The following is a 27,743-nucleotide window of genomic DNA, read 5'->3' on the forward strand; positions in this document are numbered from 1 at the left end:
TCAGAAGGTAATTTAATATGGGAAAGAAAACACACATAAGCACAATGTATGGTACACTGTAAGTGGCTAAGAATATTTTAAGAGTAAATAAGCAAGGAAATGAATGCAATAGAGTTAACAGGCAACAAAAAAAAACACATGAAATGTCAAGTGGGTATATACTGTTATGACGGGTGAAATGTTTGTCATTTGGTGAAAAAAAGCAGGATTCAATATTGAACAATCAATATAATCTCAAAGTGTACATGCAAATGTAAAATAATACACAAAGAAGCTTAAGAATACTACTAGGTAGAGATTATTGCAGGTAATTTTTACATTCATTTATATTTTCCCCTATTTCTTATTTTTAAGAATGAGGAGATATTACTCTTAAAATAAATTAGTTTATTTTTAAAATAGTATAGTCAGGAAATGTGAGTTTCAAAGAGAGACATTATTTTGGACTAGAGTTGTTTGGGAGAGCATCTTGGTTGAGTGAATTCAGAGCTGGGTTAATGGAATTTAGATAGAAACAAAGGTGGAAAAGGCACATGAAATCAACACGTGTGACATCATTTAAGCAGATGTGCTTATCAAATTCAGTGTTTGTACAATGGACTGAATGTTTGAATCCTTCCAAATTTATATGTTGAAAATTTATAGGCTCTAATTACTTCTGAAAGAGCCCTTGTGAACGGGACTAGTGCCCTTAGAAAAGAGACCTGCAAGAGCTCCCTCACTCCTTTTCTCTGAGGTGAGGACACAAAGAAAAGATTGAAGTCTATTAACTAGAAAGCAAGCCCCACCAGACACTGAATTTGCAGTTGCCTTGATCTTGGACTCTCTACCCACCAGAACTATGAGAAATAAATGCTTGGTTTTTAGAAATGAAATAATGTTTTTTAGGGACAGGGTCTTGCCATATTGCCCAGGCTGGCCTTAAACTCATGGGCTCAAGCAATACTCCTGCCTCAGCCTCCCGAGTAGCTGGGACTATAGGTGGGTACCACTGCACCCAGCTTAAATGCTTATTGAATCCACCCAGTCTATGGAGTTTCTGTTATAACTGCCCAACTATATATACCAACAGACTGAGACAGTTGGTATATTAGAACAAGGAGCAGCCTTGAAACCTGGAGTAAGTTTAGGACAAGTTAAAGATGCACTGTTTAACTTGGTAGAGAATTAATTAGAGCAGAAATTTCCCCTTGTGGTAACACTCTTAGTGGTGTTTAGCTCACTCATTCATTTGATAAGTATTTATTGAGACTCTCTTTGTTCCGGTGACAGTTTAGATTTGTTATGTATCCATTGGTGAAGACAGGGCAAAAATCCCCGACTTCATGGAGGGAGAGAGACAATAAACAAGGAACTTAATTATTTAATTAATTATAATAAATGATAAGTGTACCAAAAAAAAAAAAGCAAGATAAGAAAGATTGGGAATGTGGGGGTGGGGGTCATACCATCTTTACTAGGATAGTTAAAGTAGCGTTTTAAAGAAGGTAAGATGATTTCTTTGTGTGAATTCCTTCTATTTCTGTCTTATTTTAGTTTCTTTTTTCTTTCTTTCTTTTTTTTTTTGGAGAGGGAATTTTGCTTTTGTTGTCCAGGCTGGAGTGCAGCGGCGCGATCTCGGCTCACTGTAACCCTGCCTCCCAGGTTCATGTGATTCTCCTGCCTCCTGAGGAGGTGGGATTACAGGTGCCCACCACCATGCCTGGCTAATTTTTTTTATTTTTAGTAGAGATGGGGTTTTATCACGTGGGCCAAGCTGGTCTCCAACTCCTGACCTCAGGTGGTCCACCCGCCTTGGCCTTCCTAAGTGCAGGGATTACAGGCCTGAGCCACTGTGCCCAGCCTCATTTTCGTTTCCTAGTTAAGTCTTCAGACTGCTTATGCAGTTTCTGAATTGTCTCCAGTGTTTGAGGTATACATCAGCCTGCTACTGTCTAGTCCTGGTGTGATTGTGGCTCCCCCCATGGAGCAGGCCATCTTGTTCTACACTATTCTATCTCTGTCAGTCCTTTTTAGCTCCAGGATAAACGGCTTTTCTGACTTGATGACCACTACGATACTCTCCACTCATATTCTGTGTTTCCCACATGGCTTCCTTCTTCTTTGCCATGAGGCCCTTTATGCCCCTGTCTTTCTGTGAGGAAAGCTGGAGCTCCAAATAAGGAATAATCGGCCCTCCTCACATAGCCACAATGACTTAGCTTATTGGCCACACCCACTCAAGGAGGTATGACTGCATGATTAATCAGCCCAACTCCTTCCGAAAGAAGGGACCTCTGCCTTCTGATTATTTAAGTTTATTACTTATTTTTCCCAATTTTAGCTATGGTTATTTCTAACATGAAAATCAATGGTGTTTTGTTAGAGAAATGCACTTACTATCCTGAAACCACCTTGGCAAAGATTCTGAGAGTGAAAGAAATCTAACATGACTGACTTCATCTTGCTTCCAGCCTCATGGGTGAGCTGGCTTTGCTCATTCCTGGGTGTAGGCCAAGCTAACCATGAAAGGAATTTAGTTTATAATTTAACTTTGGAGCAAGGATAATAACATTCTCTTCCTAAAACTAGCTCCCTCCTTGCTCAGGGCCTGAAAGCTAATGAAAGGCCAAAAGATTAGGATTAGGAGAGGGACCTGAACTCTGCTAAAATATAGGCATAGTTCTTATAATCCATTACTGCTCAGGAGTCAGGTGGCCAGAGGTCACAAGATTTGTGACTTCCCTAATTGCTCCTGTAGATAACATCACTATTGTAGAATGTAAGATTGGTCTTCTGAGATGTTTTTCAGATTTTTGCATTTGGCAACTGACTGACTCTACCTGGACCTGTGACTCATGACTCAACTGGTCCTGTGGCCCCCAACCAGAGGTGGACACAGCACATGAGGAACATTTCCCACACCCCCATCCCCAACCAATCAGTAGTACCCATTCCCTAGCTCCCTTCCTACCAAATGATCTATAAAAATGCTAGCCCCTGTGTTCTTGGGGAGACTGAGTTGAGTGATAACTCCAGTTCTTCCAAGTGACTGGCCTTGTGTTAATTCATCTCTTTTTTTACTGCAGTATACCATGATCTTAGGGAATTGGTTTTGTCTATATGACAGGCAGGAAGAACACGTCAGACAGTTACAATCCCAAGAAATGAAACAGGTCAAAAATAAAAGTTTAGAAAATGTTTAAAAATTTTCCTGGATTACACATATATAATAGGTTTTAGTGTGGGTTACATAGATGTTTGGGAGGTTTACCTCCCTGACCTTTAAGTCTAATGAGGATCATGATCTTTCTTTCTGCCACATTTCTGGTAGCCACTGGTGAGAGAGAGAATGGTTGTGCCATGGACATTACACTTTAAAAGAATATGAAAAAATAGGCAGGTTTTACGAGATGGAAAATGTGAAGAAATGGTATATGCTCTGAGGTTGCTTAGACTATACAAGATAATCATTTCTAAAGAAATAATTTTATGAAATGGTTATTGAGTCATGTTTACGCCTGAAGGTAATTAATATGAGGAAATGATCTTAAATTATGTAGGTGAAACAAATCAATAGTTAGGCTTGGGAGTCTGACCCTCTAGTTGATTAACAAGGAATGTGCCATAAGGAATGAAGAATGACATAGTTAGAAGGGTGGAGATACTCAAATATCTTCAACATATTAAAGTATCTTGAATATTTTCAAGAGGAAGAGATAATCATTTCCCTTGTGTGGTTTCAACTAGAGACTGGTATAGATACAGAAAATTAGAAGCCCCAATTTCTTTAATTCAGACTTAGTAAATTTAAAAAAAAAATTAACTCACAGACTGGGCATGGTGGCTCACACCTGTAATCCCAGCACTTTGGGAGGCCGAGGCAGGCGGATCACGAGGTCAGGAGATCGAGACCATCCTGGCTAACATGGTGAAACCCCGTCTCTACTAAAAAAATACAAAACATTAGCCGGGTGTGGTGGCAGGCACGTGTAGTCCCAGCTATGCGGGAGGCTGAGGCAGGAGAATGGCATGAACCTGGGAGGCGGAGCTTGCAGTGAGCCGAGATGCGCCACTGCACTCCAGCCTAGGCAACAGAGTGAGACTCCATCTCAAAAAAAAAAAATTAACTCACAAATTATAGTGGTACCTAATAAGAAACTTTAAGAGAAAAATGTATTGACACAAGTACTTTGTTAAGGTAAAGTGCCCAGCTACTTACCTTTTCTTTTTGTAATGGAAAAGAGCAAATAATATCTATATGTCAAGCCACAAAATATAGAGAACATTAGTTAGGAAGGATAACGATTTAAATTTAAATGTCAACCAATTCACTATTTTCCCATGAAATTGAGTTCCTGACTAGGTTGTTTACAGCAAGATCTACTATGACAAACTACTTTTTAAAAAGTGTATTGGCATCTCTGTGAAATACGAAAACTTCAATTGCTGTAAAGCTCGTTGTAGGAAACTGCACTTGTTTAGAATATTTCCTGTAGAAAACTGTTCACTTAAAAGTTGCAAATTCAGTTTTTTTTATTTTTATTTTTTAGACAGAGTCTGCTCTGTTGCCCAGGCTGGAGTGCAGTGGTGCGATCTCAGCTCACCACAACCTCTGCCTTCCAGGTTCAAGTGATTCTCCTGCTTCAGCCTCCCGAGTAGCTGGGACTTACAGGCACATGCCACCATGCCCGGCTAACTTTTTGTATTTTTAGTAGAGATGGGGTTTCACTGTGTTGGCCAGGCTGGTCTTGAACTTCTGACCTCATGATCTGCCCACCTCAGCTTCCCAAAATGCTGGGATGACAAGCGTGAGCCACCGAGACTGGCCCTCAGTTTTTTTATGGGTATAGAATTTGCTCATCAACCTTATAACATTGATATTATTGATTCTGGCCTCATTGATGTTGTTATACTTCAGTCAACCAGTACAAAAGCTGCATATGTTCTCTTCCCTGTCAAAGACATTTCTTTATTCAGATCTTAATTTTTGGGAGTTTTTTTTCAAGTGTAAAAAGTTAATGGTATCCTGGCATGGTGGCTCATGCCTGCAATCCCAGCACTTTGGGAGGCCAAGGAGGGTGGATCACTTGAGGCCAGGAGTTTGAGACCAGCCTGGCCAACATGGCAAAACTCTGTCTCTACTAAAAATACAAAAATTAACCTGGCGTAGTGGCACATGCCTATAGTCCCAGCTACTCGGGAGGCTGAGGCATGAGAATCCCTTGAACCTGGGAGGCAGAGGTTTCACTGAGCCGAGATCGCACCACTGCACTCTAGGCTGGGTGACAGGGCAAGACTCTGTCTTAAAAAAAAAAAAAAAAAAAAAAAGAGAAGTTAATTGTAATTACAAAATATTTGTTCATATATTAAAATACCCAATGGAAAGTCTCAGTTCTTCCCCACTGGCAGCCTATGTGTGCCATATGATATTTGTGCCATAAGTGACCCAATCTAACTTCTAGTGCTATGATAGGATCTGGGCTTAGAGGTCAGTGTCTGCAATGTCTTAGCAAAACTAGGATATCAAACAGCCTCATGAACAACTTTTTAAAAACCCCTTCTGCCTACTTTCTCTTTCTGTAAAACTCAATTCCTGCTTAAAATGCTGTGTGTTTGTGTGTGTGTGCATGTGTGTGTGTTTTGAGATGTAGTCTCACTCTGTCGCCCAGGCTGGAGTGCAACAGCACAATCTCAGCTTACTACAACCTCTGCCTCCTGGGTTCAAGCAATTCTTGTGCTTCAGCCTCCCAAGCAGCTGGCATTACAGGTGTGTGCCACTTCGCCTGGCTAATTTTTTGTATGTTTAGTAGAGACGGGGTTTTACCATGTTGCCCAGGCTGGTCTCGAACTCCTGGCCTCTAGTGATCCGCCCACCTTGGCCTCCCAAAGTGCTGAATTTACAGGCGTGAATCACTGTACCTGGCCAAAATGCTGGTTTTTTGTTATTATTATTATTTTTTAATTGTTTTTAGTATCCTGTATACTTCCTTTAGTGTGAATACCTCTTTGTCTATACTGTGTGTCAAGGACCTTCTTTATAAGAATTACCACATCTGTTTATGTAGCAATGGGTTTGTTTGTCTTTTACTTTCTTTTGACTTCCAAGAGCGGGTAAGTACAGTTTACATTTCTTGGGATAATATGGCTATACTTACCCTTTTCTGTACTTGAGAATTATCCAACGAGGAAAATGATAAATAAAATAAAGTAGATCGTACCAGATAAAGTGCCTAGGCAGTAAAACAAGGTAATTAAATGCATGAAAAATATAACTCATAGGTTTTAAATTCTATCTTAGTATTCAGTCCTACTACAGATTGCCAATGCATTTTTTTTTTTAAAGATATAACTATACATTCTGCTTTACTTTGGGTTTCTATAGCATTAGTCTTACTCCCACAGGGTTATTATAGTTAAGGGGTGAGCTGACCTCTTTTGTAACCTTTAGTCCAACATCAGCCTTTCCACAAGTAAGTGAGAACTGCGATGGGACAGCTGGCCACTGGCTCTCCATGGCCCTGCCCATGTCTCTCGCCTAAGGCTTAACACACAGGCATTTCACTGTGACAATACTGGAATTTTCTCTCTTGTTGAAGTATATATTTACGTCCTTTTGTCCATTTATTGATTGATAAAGTGCACAGTCTCCACAGATAGGTAGATTGCCTGGTTAGACCCAGGCTACCCCATTCTGTGGTCTTGGGCAAGTTACCTAAACCCTCCCTGTCTCAGTGTCCAGATGTGTAAAAAGGGATGTAAGAATACTATGCCACAGAGATTCCCTTGGAAGCAAACTCTATTACAAAACTATTCTTCTTACATAGGCATATCACAGATATGGGCTCGGAAGACTGGTCTTGTGGCTTTCTATTTGTACAAATGGGCACAATCACCATCTGGAAGCATACTCCAGGTTATAACCCAAAGAAGAAGTTTCATTCTCCCACCACATTCAAATAAATAATTTTTGACACTGTTGAATGATTATGCATTTGTAGTGGTTCAAAGATAGTAAAGAACCTTTGAGGAAGGTTACTTAGTAACCTGGCATATGACGATGCCAGTTTCACCATATCCTGGCCTAAACTTATCATGATTTTCTTTCTATTTGAATTTATAACTCAAGATATTTTGATCTCTCTACATTGCATTCATTATAAGTAGGTACTTACTGTTAAAGATGCCAGAATTCCTCAGCAAACCCTTCATAAAACTTACCAACTATAAGAGCATCATGTGCACCTAAAAGGAAGACAAAAGTCACAAAAACGTCACTCTGGCATGCAACATGACTGAACGGGACTTCTCAGCCAGTGACAATTTATTGTGATTTTTATTCAGGACTCAGACTAATATTTTTTATAAAAAGCCATTGATTTCACTCATATACTCTCATTTTACTTTCTTCACTCAGAGAAGATTTTTTTTTTTTTTTTTTTTTTGACAAAGTCTCAGTCTGTCGCCAGGCTAGAGTGCAGTGGTGCAACCTCACTGCGACCTCCGCCTCCTGGGTTCAAGGGATTCTCATGCCTCAGCCTCTTGTGTAGCTGGGAAAACAGGCATGTGCTACCACACCCAGCTAATTTTTGTGGTTTTAGTAGAGACGGGGTTTCACCATGTTGGCCAGGATGGTCTCAATCTCCTGACCTCGTGATCTGCCCGCCTCAGCCTCCCAAAGTGCTGGGATTACAGGTGCAAGCCACTGCCAAGAAGACTTTAAAAATTAATATTTTTCTCATAAAAGTAATAGAATTACAGAAGAAAACTTACAATACAAAACTAAAGAAAAAAATCACCCCAAATCCTAGTACCCAAAATGTGTTTTGATACATTCTCTTCTGGTATGTTTTCTCATATGTGTGTTTTCACATATTTATATACTAGAAATATAAGTTACAACAAAGTAAAACTAATATAATCTAGTAGATGCATCATAGTATATTCAATGACTTCCATTGTGCATTTATTTCTAGTTTTCTTTCTCATGAAATCCTTAATAAAATGCATAAAATATTTTATATTTTACACTATTTTCTTAGATTGGAGTTCTAGGAGGGCTAACTGGCAGGAATATTTGTATTATTATCCACATACATTGCATAATTGTTTTTCATAAGAGATTTTGCCAATTTACAATAGTACCTTCAATATACAACAATATTCGTTACATTACATCCTTACTTTTTATTGGGTGTTCACATAAAAACCTTTTTGTCATTAATTTAATGGACAATTTTTTAAAAATGGTACTTTGCTATTTTTGCATTTCTTTAGTTCTAGTGAGGTTAAACAGTTTCTGTATATTTATGTACCAAAGTAGAAAGATATTTACACCCTTTCTCTAAATCTTGCATCCTAAGATAGTTTCTGCATTTTCCTGCAGAAACTTTCAAGGCTGTGTTGCATCAAACTATGCAGAACTGAAGAAACTCCATTTACTTTAGAAATGACATGGAGACTTCTTGTGAACTAAGAAGGTCCAGAAGGTGGGGAGACTATTGAGAGACAGTCTGGGTGGAACTGAGAGAAGCTAGGCTCTAGGAAAGCAGTTGCTTTAATGAATGGGACACTGGGTAATGGAAATGGGTAAAGAGGATTTGGGGACATTTTAATGAGTGTCACATAGTTTAATTTTTCTTTAAGCCTCTCTTAAGATATTCAAGTAGAAACTTCTCTTAGTTTTTACATGTTTTCTGGAGTTGAACTTATTTGTCTAGCATGCAACACCATGCTAATTAGTCTTGAGACAGCGTAAATATGGGTTATATGTATTAATTCTGGCTTTAAAGGGGACCTGGCAATTACCCTTTGCTCTGAGGAAGGTTTTGAAATGAATCAGGCCTCTGATGTAACTGGGCCATTGAAATGGGGAGATAGGGGATCTGAGTATCCCAAGATATTCTTCCTTCTCTGATGCTAGTACTCAGAGGTTCCTTTTTCTCTTTGGATTGCTATTCTGTCTCAAAACCCTCTATGGCATGTCACTCCAAGCCTGGACCACCGCCCCAGGTTAGTTCCTCATCTTCCATTTTAGGAGGGCCTAGGACAGGTATCTTAAGCAATCTATCCCAAGTCTTAGGGAAAAATACTGGGTTTTATTTTTTCTATTTCGATAGTCTCTAAGATCATGAAATTTTCTTTGCCTCTTCTCACTATAAAGCAGTAAGATGTCAAAGGCCAAGACTAGATAGGGTAAAGAGACTAGGAACAAGAAGGCAAAGGGGGACTGCTTTTAGTCTGAGTCTTAGTTCAGAGAGACAAAAGGAGTTCCTATGTGGTTCAGCCCAATTCACAAGGAGTTTAGACTAAGCTCTGAGTTCCAAGAACCTGCTGGTTAATAGTTATTTGGCCCATTCTGATTCTTTGTATGTATCTCCTTCATCCAACTTAAGAATTGCCCATTATCTGGTGTTTGGGACCTTGGCCTGATAGCTTTCCATTTCATTATGACGGTACTTAAATATTCTCTCTTGTTGAATTATTTATTTAAGTCCTTTGACCATTTATTTATTGTTAAAGTGCACAGTCTCTACAGATAAGTAGATGGTATGGCTGAACCCAGGCTACCCCATTCTGTGGTCTTGTGCAAGTTACCTAAACCCTCTGTGTCTCAGTTTCTACACCTATAAAATGAGATAATAAGAATACTATCCTCCTCATAGGTTGTTGTGTAATTAAATTAGAAGCTATCTTGTGTGTGTGTGTGTGTGTGTGTGTGTATGTGTGTGTGTGTGTTTGTTTTGTTTTGTTTTTGTTTTTGTTTTGTTTTTTTGAGACAGCATCTTGCCTGTTGTCCAGGCTGGAGTGCAGTGTTGTGATCTCAGCTCACTGCAGCCTCGACCTCCCAGGCTCGGGATTCTCCCACCTGAGCCTCCCAAGAAGCTGTGACTACAGGCATGCGCTACCATGCCCAGCTAATTTTTTTATTTTTTGTAGAGACAGAGTTTCGCTATACTGCCCAGGTTGCTCTTGAACTCTTGGGCTCAAGTGATCTTCTCACTTTGGCCTCCCAAAGTGCTGGTATTACAGACATAAGCCACCATGTCCAGCCTATCTATCTTTTAACAGTGGTACTAAGTATTCATTATATATTAACTTTTAAAACTAGTACCACAACCACCACTACTGCTACCTGTAAGATAACACTATTAACCCTTTGCTGTATTTTCCATATATTTCTCATCTATCTACTGTGTTATTTATTTTTCAACATACAGAAATTCTAAGTCAAATTAGCCAACAGGTCAAAAAAGCACCAGGCACACGCCTGTAATCCCACCACTTTGGAAGGTCGAAGCAGGTGGATTACCTGAGGTCAGGAGTTAGAGACCAGCCTGGCCAACATTGTGAATCCCCGTCTCTACTACAAAATACAAAAATTAGCCAGGTGTGATGGTGGGCGCCTGTAATCCTAGCTACTTGGGAAACTGAGGCAGGAGAATTGCTTGAACCCAGGAGGTGGGGGTTGCATTGAGCCAAGTTTGTGCCATTGCACTCCAGCCTGGGAGACAGTGCAAGACTCCATCTCAAAAAAACACATTAAAAAGTCAACACCTTTTATAATTCAATGCTCTTCTGTCCTTACTGGAGGATGGAGCTTGTGTGGGCAGTCACAGCCACAAATGCATCTACGGTTGTCAGGTACTGTCGTTTAAAGCCAGACTAATATATCAAAGGAATGAGCTATGAAGGCTAAGAGTACAGTCTTAAACTCTGCTTCTCCAGGGCCTCCTGAGTTCCCTTTGTTAATGGTGAGGTGAAGGGCCAACTAAATATAGTCAGAGGCTTGAACAAACCCTTGGAAACAATATAAAAAGTATAAATCCCTACATCTGAATTTCTTAAATTACTTTTATAGCGTTATCAGTTCTGAAGTAAATTACATCATGATGTACTTTTTGCGCAGCACATCTATCTATCCAGGATAAAAACAACTCGTAGTAGAGGTGGAATAAAAGAGTATTTTTAAAGCATTTGTTTTCAGTACTTTGAAAATATTCTTTACAAAATCTGGACCTCACCAATTCTCTTCACTGTCCACTCTCTTCTCTACTTACCATCCCACCCTCCTCACCCCAACGGCCATCAGAATACCAACAATTGAGACACAGTGTGCCTACTAGAACCCATTTGTCATTTACTTGGGAGGTAGTTCTGTCTCTGACAGTTATAGCAAAGCCATTTTCACAAGCAAAAATGACTGTCACTATAGAAATATGGAGGTTCTCACCTACATATTCTGAACCCATTTAGGATATGTGGAAACAGATACTAACCAGCAGGAACAGAAAGTTCACAGCGAGGGGCAGGGCTGCTCCAAACCCCATTCCCTTGAGGATCACTTGTGCAGCGGATGGTGCTCTCCCCAATGAGGTTGAAGGTCATCCCTCTGTCTGGGTGGGGGTCACATGTGTAAGATATTACTTTTCCATAGGGAATATCTCCAAGGGGAGTTCTTGTGTGTCTCCCATTAAGGATAGCTGGAGGATTTGGACAAAAGATTTCTAGAAAGAAAACAAGAGCTTTAAGTTCTATTAGAGTTTCACTTAAGATGACTGAAATATTAGTGACCTGTGACTGTGCTATGAATGTAATTTTTTTTCTTTTAGAAAGACTATAACTAAGGTGGATGGAATTTAAATCTGTAAGGCTTTTGTTGAGAGGCAACTAACTGATGTGAGACCTAAATTACAGTTTATTGCAAAAGCCCAAAGACAGTGTTTTTGGACCATCCAGGTAGCTACGTTCATAATGAATTTGGAAAGTAATTTTTTTTTTATTTTTTTACAAACACCCATTTGGTTGTCTACTTTAAATCAGGCATAGTAAGATTCCTGGGTTGACAATGAGGTTCAAGACAGACAAAATTTTGGCCATCAGAGACCATAAGTTCCAAGGAAATCCATGAACTTTAATAATCATGAACTATCATCTTTAGCAATGTAAATGTTTCTTGGTGATTCAAGACCGTTATCATCAGTACCAATACCAAATTTCCAATGGTATCACCAGACTACATTGGTAAGGCTCTTTTTACCCAGATTAATTGGTGCCGAAGAGCCTTTTTTTCTTTCTTCCAAATTATTAGCCATCATTTCTTCCTTCTTTTAGTCTGTTTAGAACAGTTCCTTCCCTAAAAGCACTGATGCTTCTAATTTGATATGAATTTAGGAAGAGATGCCCAAGTTTATCAGAATTATGTGTATATAAAAGACTTAGTACATCAAACAATGATTGACTTCCATGCTTGAATTTTACTTGTTTGTGTTTTTCCTAAGTTTATTTATATATTTATTTTCAGCTCCATGTGTCTCTGTAAGGTTGAGTTTGTTGGATACTTGAGTTTCCTCAGGTATTGAATGTTCTTCACCATAATACTCACCATTAAATATCCAAATTGATTTCTGTAAGTTATTTTAACACAATGCAAATTAAAGTAAACATTTTCCAATAAGAAAAAAAGGTTTAAAAAATTCATGCCTTGCTTTAATAGACAGAATAGGGTAAATCAGTAATGTCTTGGTATGTCAAACATGTACTTTTATCTAAGAGTTTCTGAATTCTTTCTGAATTTTGGTATATTTTATTTAAGTGGATGGTTTGGAAACTTAGGACACCTCATCCTTTCAGACACTGATTCATCATCCCAGCTCCTTCCACCATGCTAATTTATCATATAACTCTTTTATTTTCTCCATAACATCCCTATTTCACTACCATTTTATATATTATAATTTTTAGAATTTTGTTTACTTATTGTATTGTTTTTAGTCTTCTTCCCAACAAGAAAATATACTCCAGGAAAGTAGGGAGGTGACTTCACTATTCTTTTACTCTTCATTGCTTTTTCTACACATGGAAAGTCCTAGCACTTGGGAAGCCCTATGTCATTAAATACTGCAGGCTAAAAAACAAGCTGACTAAATTGTTTGTGATATGTGAGGGGATAAAAGAACATAAAAATTTGGCTGGGCATGGTGGCTCACACTTGTAATCCTAACACTTTTGGAGGCCAAGGTGGGAGGATAGCTTGAGCCCAGGAGTTTGAGACCAGCCTGGGCAATATGGCAAAACTCCATCTCTACAAAAAATAAAAAATTAGCCAGATGTGGTGGCATGCACCTGTAGTCCCAACTACTGGGAGGCTGAAGTGGGAGGGTCACTAGAGCCCAGGCCATTGAAACTGCAGTGAGCTGTGATTGCACCACTGCATTCTGTCCTGGGTAACTGTCTCAAAAAAGAAAAAAACATTTAAGAAAGATTACTCCTTATAAGAAAACTAAAAATAAATGACTAACTAAAACGTGCTGCACCTTTATGTCGTCTAGTTTCTTGCCACACATTCCCCACAAAATTAAACACTGTCATTAAACTAAGTGATTTACAGATTAGTAACAAATGTCAGAGAAGTCCTACAAGACCCTTCTTGAAATTCTTCCAACAAAGAAGTATTTTTATCAGTAATTTTGCTAAGTAAAGATCCAGACAACAAGTGATTCCATGCAGTAAAACACACTGGAAAACAAAAATAAGGAGAGCTATCCAAACTACATAGTTCTTTCTACTCACGTTCACACACTGGAACACTGCTATTCCAAAGGGCTTTCATTCCAGCCAAGACACAATGACTAGCAGACCTGCCTTTTAATCGGAACCTAAAGTAAAAAAAAAGTGGTAGCAAATGTGTGGGCAATTCCCATCTCTCCCTTGATTTCTTCACTAATAGATGCTCAGCTTTCTCACTACCATTTCCTCCTTGACTACCATTTGGGTTTTAGGTTCAGGTCTAGCTAAAAGTCTTAGTTCATTAGGGATCTGAATTCTTCAGTAGCTGACAGAAACTCAAAGGCCAATTTATTCTAAAGAACCATGGTACCCTGTGACTGGCAAAGCAATCAGAGCTGAAGTGCCATATAAACTTCATAGTCTAGCATCACCTACAGAAGGCATGAACACAGAACCAGACTTCTCCATGGGCACAAGAGCTATAACCTTCAGGTGTCATCTTTCACTGATGGCTCTCTGACATCCCACTTATTCTCATTAGTGGGTCATGAGGCAGAACAGCTCTTGATTTGGTAAGCAAAGCCAGGAATATCTGTTCTTCTTGCTACTCCAAATGTAACGGGCCAGAAACAGGCTCACAGAAGCATGCTGAACCACATGCTCTAAGAAAAAAAGAAGGGTCGGGGGAGGAGTCTTTGCCACCCTGAAATGCCCAACTTACTATTGAGTACTGCTTCCCTTCTGAAATCTAAAATCGTTCTGAAATTGGAAATCATTATTAGGTGGTGGACTTTGTAAATGCCAAAGAATCCTTGGAAATTATTAAAAATAACTCCTTAATTGCTCAATCTAGTTATCCCCCCAAACTCATACTGTACCACCAAGAATAATGGATACACATAAACAACTAATAATACCACTTGACAGTTGTAGAAGCAGGAGGCAGACAAATCATAGGCAGATGGGGCGGATCCCGGTGAAACCCGACCTTCAAGCTGAAGACAGTTTAAAGCCTAGCTACAAGTTCCAAGTAAATCCATGGACTGGCTTGAGAACCTCTCTTCCCATTGGTTGTGCTTTCCTCTGATTGATCCCCACTCTTCATCTATTTCACATATACCTGCTCTTCCCTAATTGGTTTTTTGCATTGTTGTGCCCAACTTTGAGTGGTGGCTTTGTTTTAGCCTTTTTTGCATATTCACCAACCAATTCACACACACTTCCAATTCTTGAGTCCATAAAAGCTCCAGAACCAGCCACACTGAGAGAATGACCCCCTGACTTCATCTAGGGTCCACCCTTGTGTCTCTTCTCCGCTGAGAAGCTGTTTCGTCACTCAATAAAACTCTTCTCCACCCTCCTAACCCTTCTATTGTCAGCATAAGCTTGTTCTTCTTGGATGTAGGACAAGAACTCAGGACCCACCAAATGCAGGTAGGAAGAAGGCTGTAATACAGTGGCTCTTTGCCGTCTCCTAGGGGAGGGCAATTATTCCATGCAACAGGAAGCACCAGCAGGTCCAGTCAGCCCTGGAGATGCAGGCCAAGTCAGCCTTGGAAATGCAGGCCTGAGCGGGGCGATGGAACTGACAGAGTTGTTAACACACCGCCATCTGTTGGGCTGCAGGCATTATCAAATGCTAAGAGCTATTAGCATGCTGTTACACCCCCTCTGGGCTTCGGGGTCATGGGGACCCCTGTTTGGGCACCAACACTTTCCCTTCAGTGTGACACGCCTGGTCCAGCCGCAAGCCTTGCACGGAGCCCGCTCCTGTGCCAGTGCTTGGCACAGCCAGCGGGAACCCACACTTGCTCACTCATACACCCCCTCCCAGAGACTGAGCATGTAGTCGCAGCAGCCACGGGATCTGCATCAGAGCACAAGCCTGGCACGGCCTGGGTGGGCCAAGTAGATGAGGTGTCTCCTGCGTTGATCCTGGGTAGAGCAAGGCCTGGGCAGGGGTGTTTCTGGCCAGAGGTCACCAGCTGGCAAAGTGGCTGAGAAAAATCTTGTGTCAAAACAATTACACTGGCCATTCTTGACATGAAGATATGTAATTGGGTTAACACATAGTTATCCATACACTATTACAGATTCCACTATTGATTGGTTTTAAGTTTCCTAAAACAAACTTTGCCTTATTATGAGGCAAACAATTTTCATCTCATTCATCTTTTTTTTCTAGCATACATTTTATAAAATTATGTTCTTTTGCCTCCAAATAAATATGTACCCATTCATTTCAAGTTCCAACTGTGTACCCAAGATCAGTGACTGTATTTAGGTTTGTATCTGACATTGAGTTGTATGTGCCATTTTTTCATTGTCTTCTGAAGGTGGTGCCACTTAGTCCCTACCCTTATTTCAAAACTACCCTTCCATAAATTAATCTCTCTGGGTACTTCTTATCTACTAGGTCAGCTCCTTATTTGGATTAACCCCTGATCTCAAGAGAGTGATTCTCCACACTGAGTCCTTGGTCTCAACGCTGGGTCACACTCACCCTTCATCGCAAACAAAGGACACCTTTGCCCCAAGCTGGAGATTAAGTGGAAACAGCACACGGCCATGAGGGAGTTGGCCCAGGATGTCATCACAGGATTTCACTAGAAGAAAAAATAAAACAACAGGAGTAAGACCTCCATGTGAGGGGGAAAGAGAGCAATCTGGAAGCCAGAGAGTTGAGGCGCCTGCACATCTGGGGGCTTCAGGGCTCCAGTCTCCCTGGGGCATGCAGTGCAAAGACGCAGCCCCTCTGAGGTCATAGCAGGGCTCACAGCTGTAGAACACTTCCTGCCCAGGTGAAAAGTTGTCCTGATGGCTTAGGGTATGCTCACCATGCAGGATTTCTGGAGGTGGCTGACACACTGTGGAAAGGACAGTTCCAGAGTACTTGTTAGTTATGGGGGAATTTCTTGTGCTATATCCTATGCCTGCTGAAGGCCTCATAGTTAGTAAAAGGTAGAGAAATAGAACCCAATTCTCCCTAGCACATGGCCCCAAATTCACCTGTAAATCTACAGGGCATGAAGTATTTTCTCCTAGCTCTGGATATCCAATGTGGAGTTATTAGTATTGGTGGATTCTCCATCTACATATTTCCTAGGGAGGTAATCCCAATTTGTACCATTGTTATTCAGGTAATGAGACTGTCACCTGAGACCAAGTCTGTTTTACAGATTTCCCCCAATTTCTCTGATTGCACACCAATGACTAAAGTACAGTCATACTGTTTTGGGACAGGCATGCCCCTAAATTGGGGCTTACTCTGGAAGGGTTCTTGCCTCACCCAGGACAGAATTCACAGATGAGCCAGTGGTGCTAGACAGCAATCTTTTAGAAAGGTACTGCCCCTTGCAGAGCAGGGCTAACTCACAGGCAGTGTGCCCAGAGTCAGCAACATATGGGCTCCTGGCAGGCAACTGTATTTATACTCCTGTAAACCCACTTCAATTACATGTAAATTATTTTTGTTTCTTGTTTTTTGTGTGTTTTTTTTGTTTTGTTTTGTTTTTTTTTTTTGAGGTGATATCTCACTCTGTCATCCAGGCTGGAGCACAGTCGTGTGTTCTTAGCTCACTGCAACCTCCGTGTCCCAGGTTCAAGTGATTCTCCTGCCTCAGCCTCATGAGATTTCAGGCGTGAGCCACCTCACCCAGATAATTTTTGTATTTTTAGTAAAGACAGGGTTTCACCATGTTGGCCAGGCTGGTCTCGAACTCCTGACCTCAGGTGATCTGCCCATCTTGGCCTCCCAAAGTGCTGGGATTACAGGCATGGGCCACCATGCCCAGCCAATTACAGGTAAGTTAAGGGGCATATCCATGCAAATTGAGGGGCGTGTTATTTAGAACTTTCCTGGAAAGGGGTGGTAACTTCCAGGTCGTTGCCATGGCATTTGTAAACTGTCATGGTGCTGATGGGAATATGAGGGCAGCTAGTGATTGCTTTCATCGCCATCTGCCTGTTGCTGCTGTTTTTTCACTTCATCCTGTCTAGGCCAGATTCTGTTTTGGTTAGCAGGATTCTGACCAGAACACAAGCCCTGCCCATCTCCTACCTTAATACATCCGTCTTTATATCCCTTTATCTGTTTGTCTTCCCAGCTCAGTGGTTGCACAAGGCTAACATGGGTTGGTGGAAGAATTGTAAGCTCTTTCTCTGTCCCTATGTATCAGCCATAACACCTCCCACTCCGCTGCTAAGCCAGCTATTGTGGCATCAGTAGACAAGATGAGCCATCAAAAACACAAGCCCTTAAATAAGCCAGTGTTGTTATAAATAATAAATGAGATAATGTATATAAAGTGCTTAGGGCACAGCTGACCATAAAGTCCATATAATTTTTCAATATAATTGAGAGAGATTACAGCTGGTACTTTGCCCTGAGAATTGATTAATAGATGAGTCCAAAATGCCATTTTTCTTGGCTAATTAAGGTCTTGCTTTTCAAAATGAAGACACATATGCATGGGTGCATGCACACCCCAGATTCTTAATTTCATGCTTCTTCCCCCAAAACTTACTTTCCCACCCTCCTCACCATACATCCCTCCCCCTGAACAAATACTCATTTCCTGATCCAACAGCAATGCATGTCACTGGCAGGGCCCTTCTAGGCCTCAGTCAGACTCACCCCTGGAGCAGCTTGGTAGCTCCGGCTCCCATTTGTTCAGGGCCCGGCACTTCACACGGGGGAGTCCTTTCATGACAAAGCCAGGCTGACACCTAAACTCCACAACTTCATGTAAGGAAAATAAGCTTCTGTTGTCAGATACCAATATTCCATTTTCCACATTTGGAGGCATGCATTTGTTAGGTATAATGCACTGAGGGGCTGGGCCACTCCAGACGCCCACTTGATCATCTTTGCTGGTGCAGTATATGGAGGGCTCACCCATGAGCTCAAACACCTTTCTCCCTCTGCTTCCAAGATTGCAGCGGTAGGTCACCACTGATCCATAGTGAAAATACTCTCTGTCGGTGCTAATGAAATCTCCATTAGTGATGTTGGGGGGTAGCCCACAAGGAATTCCTGGGAAAAGAGACAGCAAGTTAACCAAAACAAAACCTTGGAACAGAGTCTTGCTCTGTCACCCAGGCTGGAGTGCAGTGGCACGATCATGGCTCACTGCAATCTCAACTTCCGAGGTCAAGCAGTCCTCCCCACTCAACCTCCCAAGTAGCTGGGATTACAGGCATGCACCACCGTGTCTGGTTTATTTTGGTATTTTTAGTAGAGTTGGGGTTTGGTCATGTTGGCTATGCTGGTCTTGAACTCCTGGCCTCAAGCAATCCACCTGCCTCTGCCTTCCAAATGCTGAGATTACAGGCGTGAGCCATCGTGCCCGGCATGGTTTCTTAAAATTATACTTTATTGTAAATTATGCTAATAGCTTTTTTGAAATCCCAAATTACCGGAAGTAAATATTCACAATATCATTCTCATCTAATATTTACTAATGTACAGATATATTCTTACAATTTTATAATATTGTGAGTTCTGCTCTTCGTAGTTAACATTACTTTGCTAAATGTGTCCATATATTATTATAGTGCATTTTTTTTTCCTTTTTTTTTTTTTTTGAGACAGAGTCTCTGTTGCCCAGGTTGGAGTGCAGTGGCATGATCTTGGCTCACTGCAACCTCCCTTTCCTGGCCTCAAATGATTCTTCTGCTGCAGCCTCCCAAGTAGCTGGTATTACAGACATGCACTACAACGCTCAGCTAACTTCTGTATTTCTAGTAGAGATGGGGTAGCACCATGTTGGCCAGGCTGGTCTCGAACTCCTGACCTCAAGTGATCCACCTACCTTGGGCCTCCCAATGTACTGGAATTATAGGTGTGAGCCACTGTGCCTGGCCTATAGTACACATTTATATTTCTCCTGCTAAATGAGAATTTAACTATGTTATCTCACCATTATTAATTTAGTTCTGTCTATATAGAAGGCATGTGTCTTTATTCTATTGGATATTAATATAATAAAGCATACAGCATAGCATTTTTTTTTGAGACAAGGTCTTGCTCTGCTGCCCGGGCTAGAGTGCAGTGGCACGATCATGGCTCATTGCAGCCTCGACCTCTCTGGCTCAAGCAATCCTCCCACCTCTCAGTCTCCTGAGTAGTTGGGACTACAGGAGTGTGCCAGTATGCCCATTTAATTTTTGTATTTTTTGTAGAGACAGGGTTTCACCATGTTGTACAGGCTGGTCTCGACCTCCTGGGCTCAAGCCATCTGCTCACCTAGGCCTCCCAAAGTGCTGGAATTACAGGTGTGAGCCACCACACCTGGCCCAGTATAACATCTTTATTAAATAATAAAAAAAGCTCTGGCAGAACTAATAAAGACAAAGCAAGCACAAATATACAATATTACATATAATAAACACAATACTTACAGATTAAGAAGTAATACAAATAACTGGATACTGATCTACAGCCATACCACCCCGAATGCACCCAATCTCATCTGATCTTGGAAGAACTGAATACTGTGTCCTACTCTACTGTAGGGCAGTGCCCAGCCAGTATATTGGCCTTCTACAAAGTTTGTTCCCACTTATTCTCCCACCAGGTGGGTTTGAAATTGCTGATTTCCTCACACCATCACTAAACCCAGGATTATACACATTTTATATTCCTTGTTAGCTTGCAATTGCTCATTCCTCTTTGCTCCCCAAAATGTAGAAAGCTCATCTTTCAAACAACTCACAGGGAAGATGGCATGATCCTGTTTAGACAAAGAATAAGAAGGAAGAAAGAGCTGCATGGCTTGAATATCTGATGTGATACTAAGAGCTTGCAGAGAGGATATAGGGTTTCTTTTTTTTTTTGAGACGGAGTCTTGCTCTGTCGCCCAGGCTGGAGTGCAGTGGCGCGATCTCGGCTCACTGCAAGCTCCGCCTCCCGGGTTCACGCCATTCTCCTGCCTCAGCCTCCCGAGTAGCTGGGACTACAGGCGCCCGCCACCATGCCCGGCTAATTTTTTTTTTTGTATTTTTAGTAGAGACGGGGTTTCATTGTGTTAGCCAGGATGGTCTCAATCTCCTGACCTCGTGATCCGCCCGCCTCAGCCTCCCAAAGTGCTGGGATTACAGGCGTGAGCCACCGCGCCCGGCCAGATATAGGGTTTCTTTCACTGACTTTGTATTTGTTGACTTCACTAAAGAAAATGCTCTTCAAACTGGGAGGTGTTCACCCAACAGAGGATGAAATTGGGGGCTATTTAAATGAGCTAAAGACTAGTTTAAAATAAATTACACCTTGAGATAAGAAAAAAAGCATTTCTAGGTGAAGGTGAAAGTTTGGAATGCTGTGAGCCATTTTAAGGATATGACTAGATTCTTCAAATATCAGAAGGATACCATTTGCAAGAGGGATGAGATTCATTCTTTGTAATTCTAGGAGGACAACTCTAGGATTAAATGGTGGGGTGAATGGGGAAAGAGATTTCAACTCACGTTGACAAATTGGCGGCTTCGTGCTCCAAAGGGCAGTATTGCCTGAGATGATACATTCAGCAGATGAGTGACCAATGAGTCGGTGCCTAAACGCAAAAAACGGAAAATAATTGTGCTGTACATACCTCATCAACTTCCTGACAGCATGCATATGTGGCAAACCAGAGGGATTACAATATAGGAGTCTAAGGCCTATCCTAAACTTTACCTATTGTTTCCAGCTTTTCTACTTCTTTTTCTGCTCTCACTATTGAAAAGAGATATTTCTGCTCTAACTTCTCCTGGTCCACTTTACTTCTTAATATCTTGGCTTCATTGTGGACTGTACCTGGCACCAAAATAAAACAATTATTTTGTAGACCTGTTTGACAATTTCTTTAAGTTCTGTCTTTTCTCATATTATTTCTGCCACTTTTTGTTTGCGTATTCCCTTAATGTGTGTGTGTGTGTGTGTGTCTGTGTGTGTGTGTGTGTGTGTAATAGTATGCCATTTAACTTGAGGCATGTTTTTATAAATACAAGATTTGTTGCTTTTGATCCTGTCTAGTAGACTTGGTTTTTTGACAAGAAGATTAAACCAAATGGATTGAAATAAATTATATATTTGATTTGCTTTGTTTGTTTGTTTGTTTTTTTAGATGGAATCTGGCTCTGTCGCTCAGGCTGGAGTGCAATGGTGCAATATCTGCTCACTGCAACCTCTGCCTCCCGAGTTCAAGCAATTCTCCTGACTCATCCTCCTGAGTGGCTGGGATTACAGGCATGCGCCAACATGCCCAGCTAATTTTTGTATTTTTAGTAGAGATGGGGTTTCATCATGTTGGCCAGACTGGTCTTGAACTCCTGATCTGAGGTGACCCTCCCACCTCGGCCTCCCAAAGTGCTGGGGCTACAGGCATGAGGCACTGTGCTCGGCCTTGTCATCATTCTTTCACTACCTTTTTCATGATTTCACGATGTCCCATGATGAGGATGAGGAGAAAGCAATGAATAAAATGACCTGACCCAAACATGAGGGGGCTTATTTCCGATGACAGAGACAAATGCATTCCTTGCTATTCTTTTTCCTTCCCTTCCCTTACTATATGGAACAGATAGATTCAGCTGTTTTAGTTATTCTAATAATTTGGAAATTAATATTTTTTCCAATTAGGAATTTAATTTTATATATGTGCATGTATATTGTAGATATATACACTTGATACATATATTTAAACCTATTTTCTCAAATTCTGTATAGTCAGTCTACTCATCTTTTCTGTAAGTCTAGCCTACCTTTTCCTGCTTTCTCACATTTTCAACTTCTATTGATATATTCTGTGACTTCACAGAGATTATTACCAAATTATGATTACATTGCCAGTTTTTGTGTTTATGGTTTTTTGTTGTTGTTGTTTGTTTTTACCACTTTTCTATCTCATTGAGATTTCTTTTGGAATTCATCATTCTCCTTTTTAAAAATTTGCTGATGAATTGCCTGGGAAACATACTTAAATGGTACAATTTTTGTGTCTTTGCTTATTCTTTAATGTGTACCTGGAGCTTCTAGGTGTGAATATTAGCTTGGCTCAATAGAAATTCTACAAGTTAGTGTTGTGTAGAATCAATGTGGTGCCAGTAAACTCATTTCTTTTGCGGGTATTACATTTTCATGTTTTATTTCTGGAATCTGAGTTTTTTTCTCTATCCCTGAAACACAGAAATTTCCCTAGTGATGGCTAGGTATGCGCTTATTTGCTTACCCTTCTGGAATTTTTTTTGTACATATTTTGAATCCTAACACTGTCTTACATATGTCTTCTCTTTTTCTTTTTTTTAGACAAGGTCTCATTCTGTCATCCAGGCTGGAGTGCAGGGGTGCCATCACAACTCACTGAAGCCTCAGCCTCTCGGGCTGAGGTGATCCTCTCACCTCAGTCTCCTGTATAGCTGTGACTACAGGCACACATCACCACGCCCAGCTAATTTTTATACTTTTTTGTAGAGATGGGGTTTTGCCTTATTGCCCAGGCTGGTCTCGAGGTCCTGGGGTCACATGATCGTCTTGCTTCGGCCTCTCAGTGTTGGGATTACAGGTGTGAGCCACTGTGCCCACCTGTCTTCTCCTTTTCATCTTTTCCCACTGCATTCAGGGAAAATTTGGTTAACTCTTCTTACTCTTTGCTTTAATTTTCTGCAATATTCAGTGTTTTATATATACACACACACATACATATATATGACACATATATGAAATGAAATATATAAACACACTGACTACATATATTCATTCATGTGCAAACTTCATGGCTAGTTTCACAGAATTATTTGTACAACTGAATCTTGTTAAAAATATGAAAAAGAGAGTGTTCTGAAAGTTCTCCTGGTTTCCTGGCAGTAAATCTCTTTTGTAAAATGTCTCCTGATTTTTAAAAATTGGTCTCTTTTACATGTATTTCCGGTTTTTTGTCATAAGCTCAATGGTTTTCTGCCTCATGCCGCAGAGAGGTTCACACTTATTCCGCAATGCAAGATGAGAAAGGAACAGTTAGAAAATTTATCAATTGTATTTTTAAAAATGCTCAAAAAAGAAAAGAGGACTTTGGATTTATTCCAATTTTATTTTGTCAGATTCTAGGTGCTATGGTCTCTGAAGCCTAGGCTGGCAAATATGCTGGACACCACAAGCTTCCTTTCTGTGTTTGTTGCGGTGGCACAAACGTAGCCCCTACTCACTACCTGGCTTAGCTGTTCCCGTGAAGAGAGAGATTGAGGCAGAGCCTCCACTGTGTGCTGAGCAAGGGTGAGCACCAACAGCTGGACCGTGCGCTGTGAGCACCTGACGCTTAACATTTTCAAAGGGGCTCTGTTATAGGTTGAATTGTGTCTCCCCCAAATATGTTGAAGTCTTAACCCCCAGTCCCTGTGGATGTGATCTTATTTGGAAATACAATCTTTGCAGATGCAATCCAGTTAAGATGAGGTCATTAAGGTAGGCCCTAATCCAATATGCCTGGTGTCCTTATAAAAAGAGAAAACTTTGGACACAGACATGAACAGAGAGGAGAACAGCATATGAGGACACAGACCCAGAGGGAAGATGGCCATCTGAGGACAGCAACAGAAGAAACTGGAGTTCTGCTGCCACACACCAAGGAAGGCCTGGGGCTCCAGAAGCTGGAAGATGCAATGAAGGATCCTACCCTACAGGATTCAGAGGGAGCATGGCCCTCCCAACACCTTGATTTTGGACTTCCAGTCTCTAGAACGGAACTCCAAAAACTTCTGTTGTATTAAGCTACCCATTTTGTGTTACAGACATTCCTCAAAGATATTGCAGGTTCAGTTCCAGGACACCACAATAAAACAAATATCACAACAAACCAAGTCATATGAATTTTTTGATTTTTCAGTGAGTCTAAAAGTTGTGTTTGTACTATACTATAGTCTATTAATTGTGAAATAGAATTATGTCAAAAAAAGGTCATACTTTAAAAAAAGGTTTATTGATAAGAAATGCTAAAGATTATCTGACCTTCAATAAGTCATAATCTTTTTGCTGGTGGAGGGTCTTGCCTCAAAGTTGATGGCTGCTGACTGATCAGGGTGGTGGTTGCTGAAGGCTGGGGTGGCTGTGGCTATTTCTTAATATAAGACATCAATAAAATTGGCCACATTGACTCTTCCTTTCACAAAAGATTTTGCTGTAGCATGCAATGCTGTTTGATAACATTTTACCCTCTGAACTGCTTTCAAAACTGGAGTCAATCCTCCCAGATACTGCTGCTGCTTTATCAACTTAGTTTATGTAATATTCTAAATTTGTGGTCATTTTAACAATGCTCATGACATCTTCACCAGGAAGAGACTCCACCTCAAAAAAACTACTTTCTCTGCTCATCCATAAGAAGTAACTCCTCTTCTGTTCAAGTTTGATCATCTGTTCAAGTTTGATCATGATATTGTAGCAATACAGTCACATCTTTAGGCTCTGCTTCTAATTGTAGTGTTCTTGCTACTTCTATCACATCTGCAGTTATTTCCTCCGCTGAAGTCTTGAACCTCTCAAAGTCATCCATGAGGGTCGGAATCAACTTCTACCAAACTCCTGTTAATGTTGATATTTTAACCTCTTTCCATGAATCATGAATGTTCTTAACAGTATGTAGAATGATTAATTCTTTCCTGCAGTTTTCAACTTACTTTGTTTAGATCCATCAGAGGAATTACTGTCTGTGGGAACTATAGCCTTACAAAATGTATTTTTTTTCCTTTTCTTTTCTTTTTATTGAGTCAAAGTCTCACTCTATTGCCCAAGCTGGAGTGCAGTGGCACAATCTCAGCTCACTGGAACCTTCACCTCCTGGGTTCAAGTGATTCTCCTGCCTCAGCCTCCCGAGTAGTTGGGACTACAGGCATGTTCTGCCATGCTGGCTAATTTTGGTGTTTTTAATAGAGACGGGGTTTCAATATGTTGGCCAGGCTGGTCTTGAACTCCTGACCTCATGATCCACCCACCTTGGTCTCCCAATGTGCTGGGATTACACCGTGCCTGGCACAAAATATATTTCTTAAATACTAAAACTTCAAAGTCAAAATTACTCCTCAGCCATGGGCTGCAGAATGGCTGCTGTTGTCAGCAGGCAGGAAAACTACATTCATCTCCTTGTCCATCTCCATCAGAGCTCTTGCCTGATTAGATACAAAGTCAATGAGCTGTATGTAACATTTTGAAAGGAATCTGTTTTTCTGAGCACTAGATCTCAACAGTGAGCTTAAAATATTCAGTAAACCATGCTGCAAACATACCTCTGTCATCAGACTTTGTTGTTCCATTTATAGACACAGGCAAGGTACATTTAGCATAATTCTTAAGGGCCCTAGGACTTTTAGAATGGTCAGTGAGCATTGGCTTCAACTCAAACTCACCAACGGGATTAGCTCCTAAAAAGTCAGCCTATCCTTTGAAGCTTTGAACCCAGGCATTGGCTTCTCCTCTCTAGCTATGAAAGTCCAATAGATGGCTGTTTTGTCTACATGGAGAATCTCCTATTTATTTTAACATCTTCATCAATGATCTTAGTTAGGCCATCAGGACAACTTGCTGTAGCTTCTATATCAGCACTTGTTGCTTCACCTTGCACCTTTATGATATGGAGATGACTTCTTTCCTTAAACCTCAGGAACCACCCAACCTGGAGTGCAGTGGCACAATCTCGGCTCACTGCAACCTCTGCCTCCTGGGTTCAAGTTATTCTCATGCCTCAGACTCCCGAGTAGCTGGAACTACAGGCAACCCACCACAATGCCTCGTTAATTTTTGCATTTTCAGTAGGTATGAGGTTTCATCATATTTGTCAGGCTGGTCTTGAACTCCTGACCTCAGGTGATCCACCTGCCTCTGCCTCCCAAAGTGCTGGGATTACAGGCATGAGCCACCGTGCCCGGCTTCTTCCAGCTTTTTCTCTGCAGCTTCCTCACTTCTGTCAGCCTTCACAGAATTGAAGAGAGTTAGGGCCTTGCTCAGGATTAGGCTTTAGCTTAAGGAAATATGTCTAGTTTGATCTTGTATCTAGACCACTAAAATTTCTTCCATATCAGCAATAAGGCTGTTTCACCTTCTTATCATTCATGTGTTCACTGGAATAGCACTTTAAGTTTCCTTCAAGTACTTTTGCTTTGCCTTTACAACTTGCTAGCTGTTTGGCACACGAGGCCTGGCTTTTGGCCTATCTTGGCTTTCAACATATCTTCCTCACTAAGCTTAACCATCTCTAGCTTTTGATTTAAAGTAAGAGATGCATGACTCCTCCCTTCATGTCAACATTTAAAGGCCTTTGTAGGGCTATTAATTGGCCTAATTGTAGTATTATTGTGTCTCAGGGATTAGGGAGTCCTGAAGAGAGGGAGAGAGAAGGGGAATGTCTTGTCCATGGAGCCATCAAAGCATGCACGTTTATTAAGTTTTCTGTCTTATATGGGTGCAGTTCGTAGGGACCCCAAACAATGACAATAGTAACATCAAAGATCACTGATGACAGATCAGTATCACAGACATGACAATAATGAAAAATTTGGGATATTGTGAAAATAACCAAAATGCTACACAGAGACACGAAGTCAACACACACTGTTGGATAAATGATGCCGATGAACATGTTTATCGCAGCGTTGCCACAAGCCTTCAATTTGTAAAAAGCATAACATCTGTGAAGTACAATAAAATGAGGAAGGCCTGTACTTTTTGATGGCAGCCCTAGCAAGCGATCATGCTGTTATCATTAAGATTTGTTCTCTCACACAGCTGCTACATGCCCTTCCCTTTCTTCCAGCAATGTCTACTCTGGTTTAGGGTTGTTTGTGTGCTTTGACTACTACACTCCTAATTTTTTTTCCTTCCCATCCAGTGAACGGCATACTCTTTATATGTGCACTGCCCTGGTTTCCAGCAAGGATACAGATTTTTCCCCTAATCTTCTCCTGTCTTTGTTCATTTCAATCAGGAGTTAACACCTGTGTTCAAGCCTCTCAAGAGCAGGTGGCAATAGCCTAGTTTCCTTCCTGAGATGTGGCTAGAAGGTAGTATTGCTGTGCTGGAACTCTGGAACCAAGAGATGTTGCTGCCAACTCACCCTGTAATACAAGAATAGTTGATTCTGGATCCAACCTGGATGTCTGTGATCACATGCACCATGCCATTCACTGGATCTGGAGGAGTTTCACATGATTTACCTATGGGAAAGAAAGTATTTTGGAGCCAGGTAGAGTAATCTGAACTCTCTTCAGTATGTAAGGTCTCAACCTGCATGTAG

At 40.9% G+C, this 27,743-nt stretch overlaps 1 protein-coding gene and 1 long non-coding RNA gene across 2 annotated transcripts in view; one reads left to right on the forward strand and one right to left on the reverse strand.

Annotated features, from left to right (window-relative positions):
- LOC134740374 (uncharacterized) overlaps nt 1–24,314 on the forward strand; it is a 39,322-nt gene extending 15,008 nt beyond the window's left edge. Inside the window, exon 2 of the long non-coding RNA XR_010127804.1 lies at nt 21,591–24,314. This is a non-coding gene — a long non-coding RNA (uncharacterized LOC134740374). The remainder of the gene's footprint in view (nt 1–21,590) is intronic.
- The window catches only part of CR1L (complement C3b/C4b receptor 1 like), a 74,033-nt gene continuing 53,428 nt past the window's right edge, over nt 7,139–27,743 (reverse strand). Inside the window, exons 9-12 of the mRNA XM_054473028.1 lie at nt 27,564–27,663; nt 20,953–21,038; nt 11,259–11,486; nt 7,139–7,224 (exon numbers count right to left, since the gene is read on the reverse strand). Of these exons, the coding sequence (XP_054329003.1) occupies nt 7,157–7,224; nt 11,259–11,486; nt 20,953–21,038; nt 27,564–27,663 (482 nt within the window). The 3' untranslated portion in view covers nt 7,139–7,156. The remainder of the gene's footprint in view (nt 7,225–11,258; nt 11,487–20,952; nt 21,039–27,563; nt 27,664–27,743) is intronic.

Source organism: Pongo pygmaeus, chromosome 1, assembly GCF_028885625.2.
Source record: "Pongo pygmaeus isolate AG05252 chromosome 1, NHGRI_mPonPyg2-v2.0_pri, whole genome shotgun sequence".
Classification (NCBI taxonomy): Eukaryota; Metazoa; Chordata; class Mammalia; order Primates; family Hominidae; genus Pongo; species Pongo pygmaeus.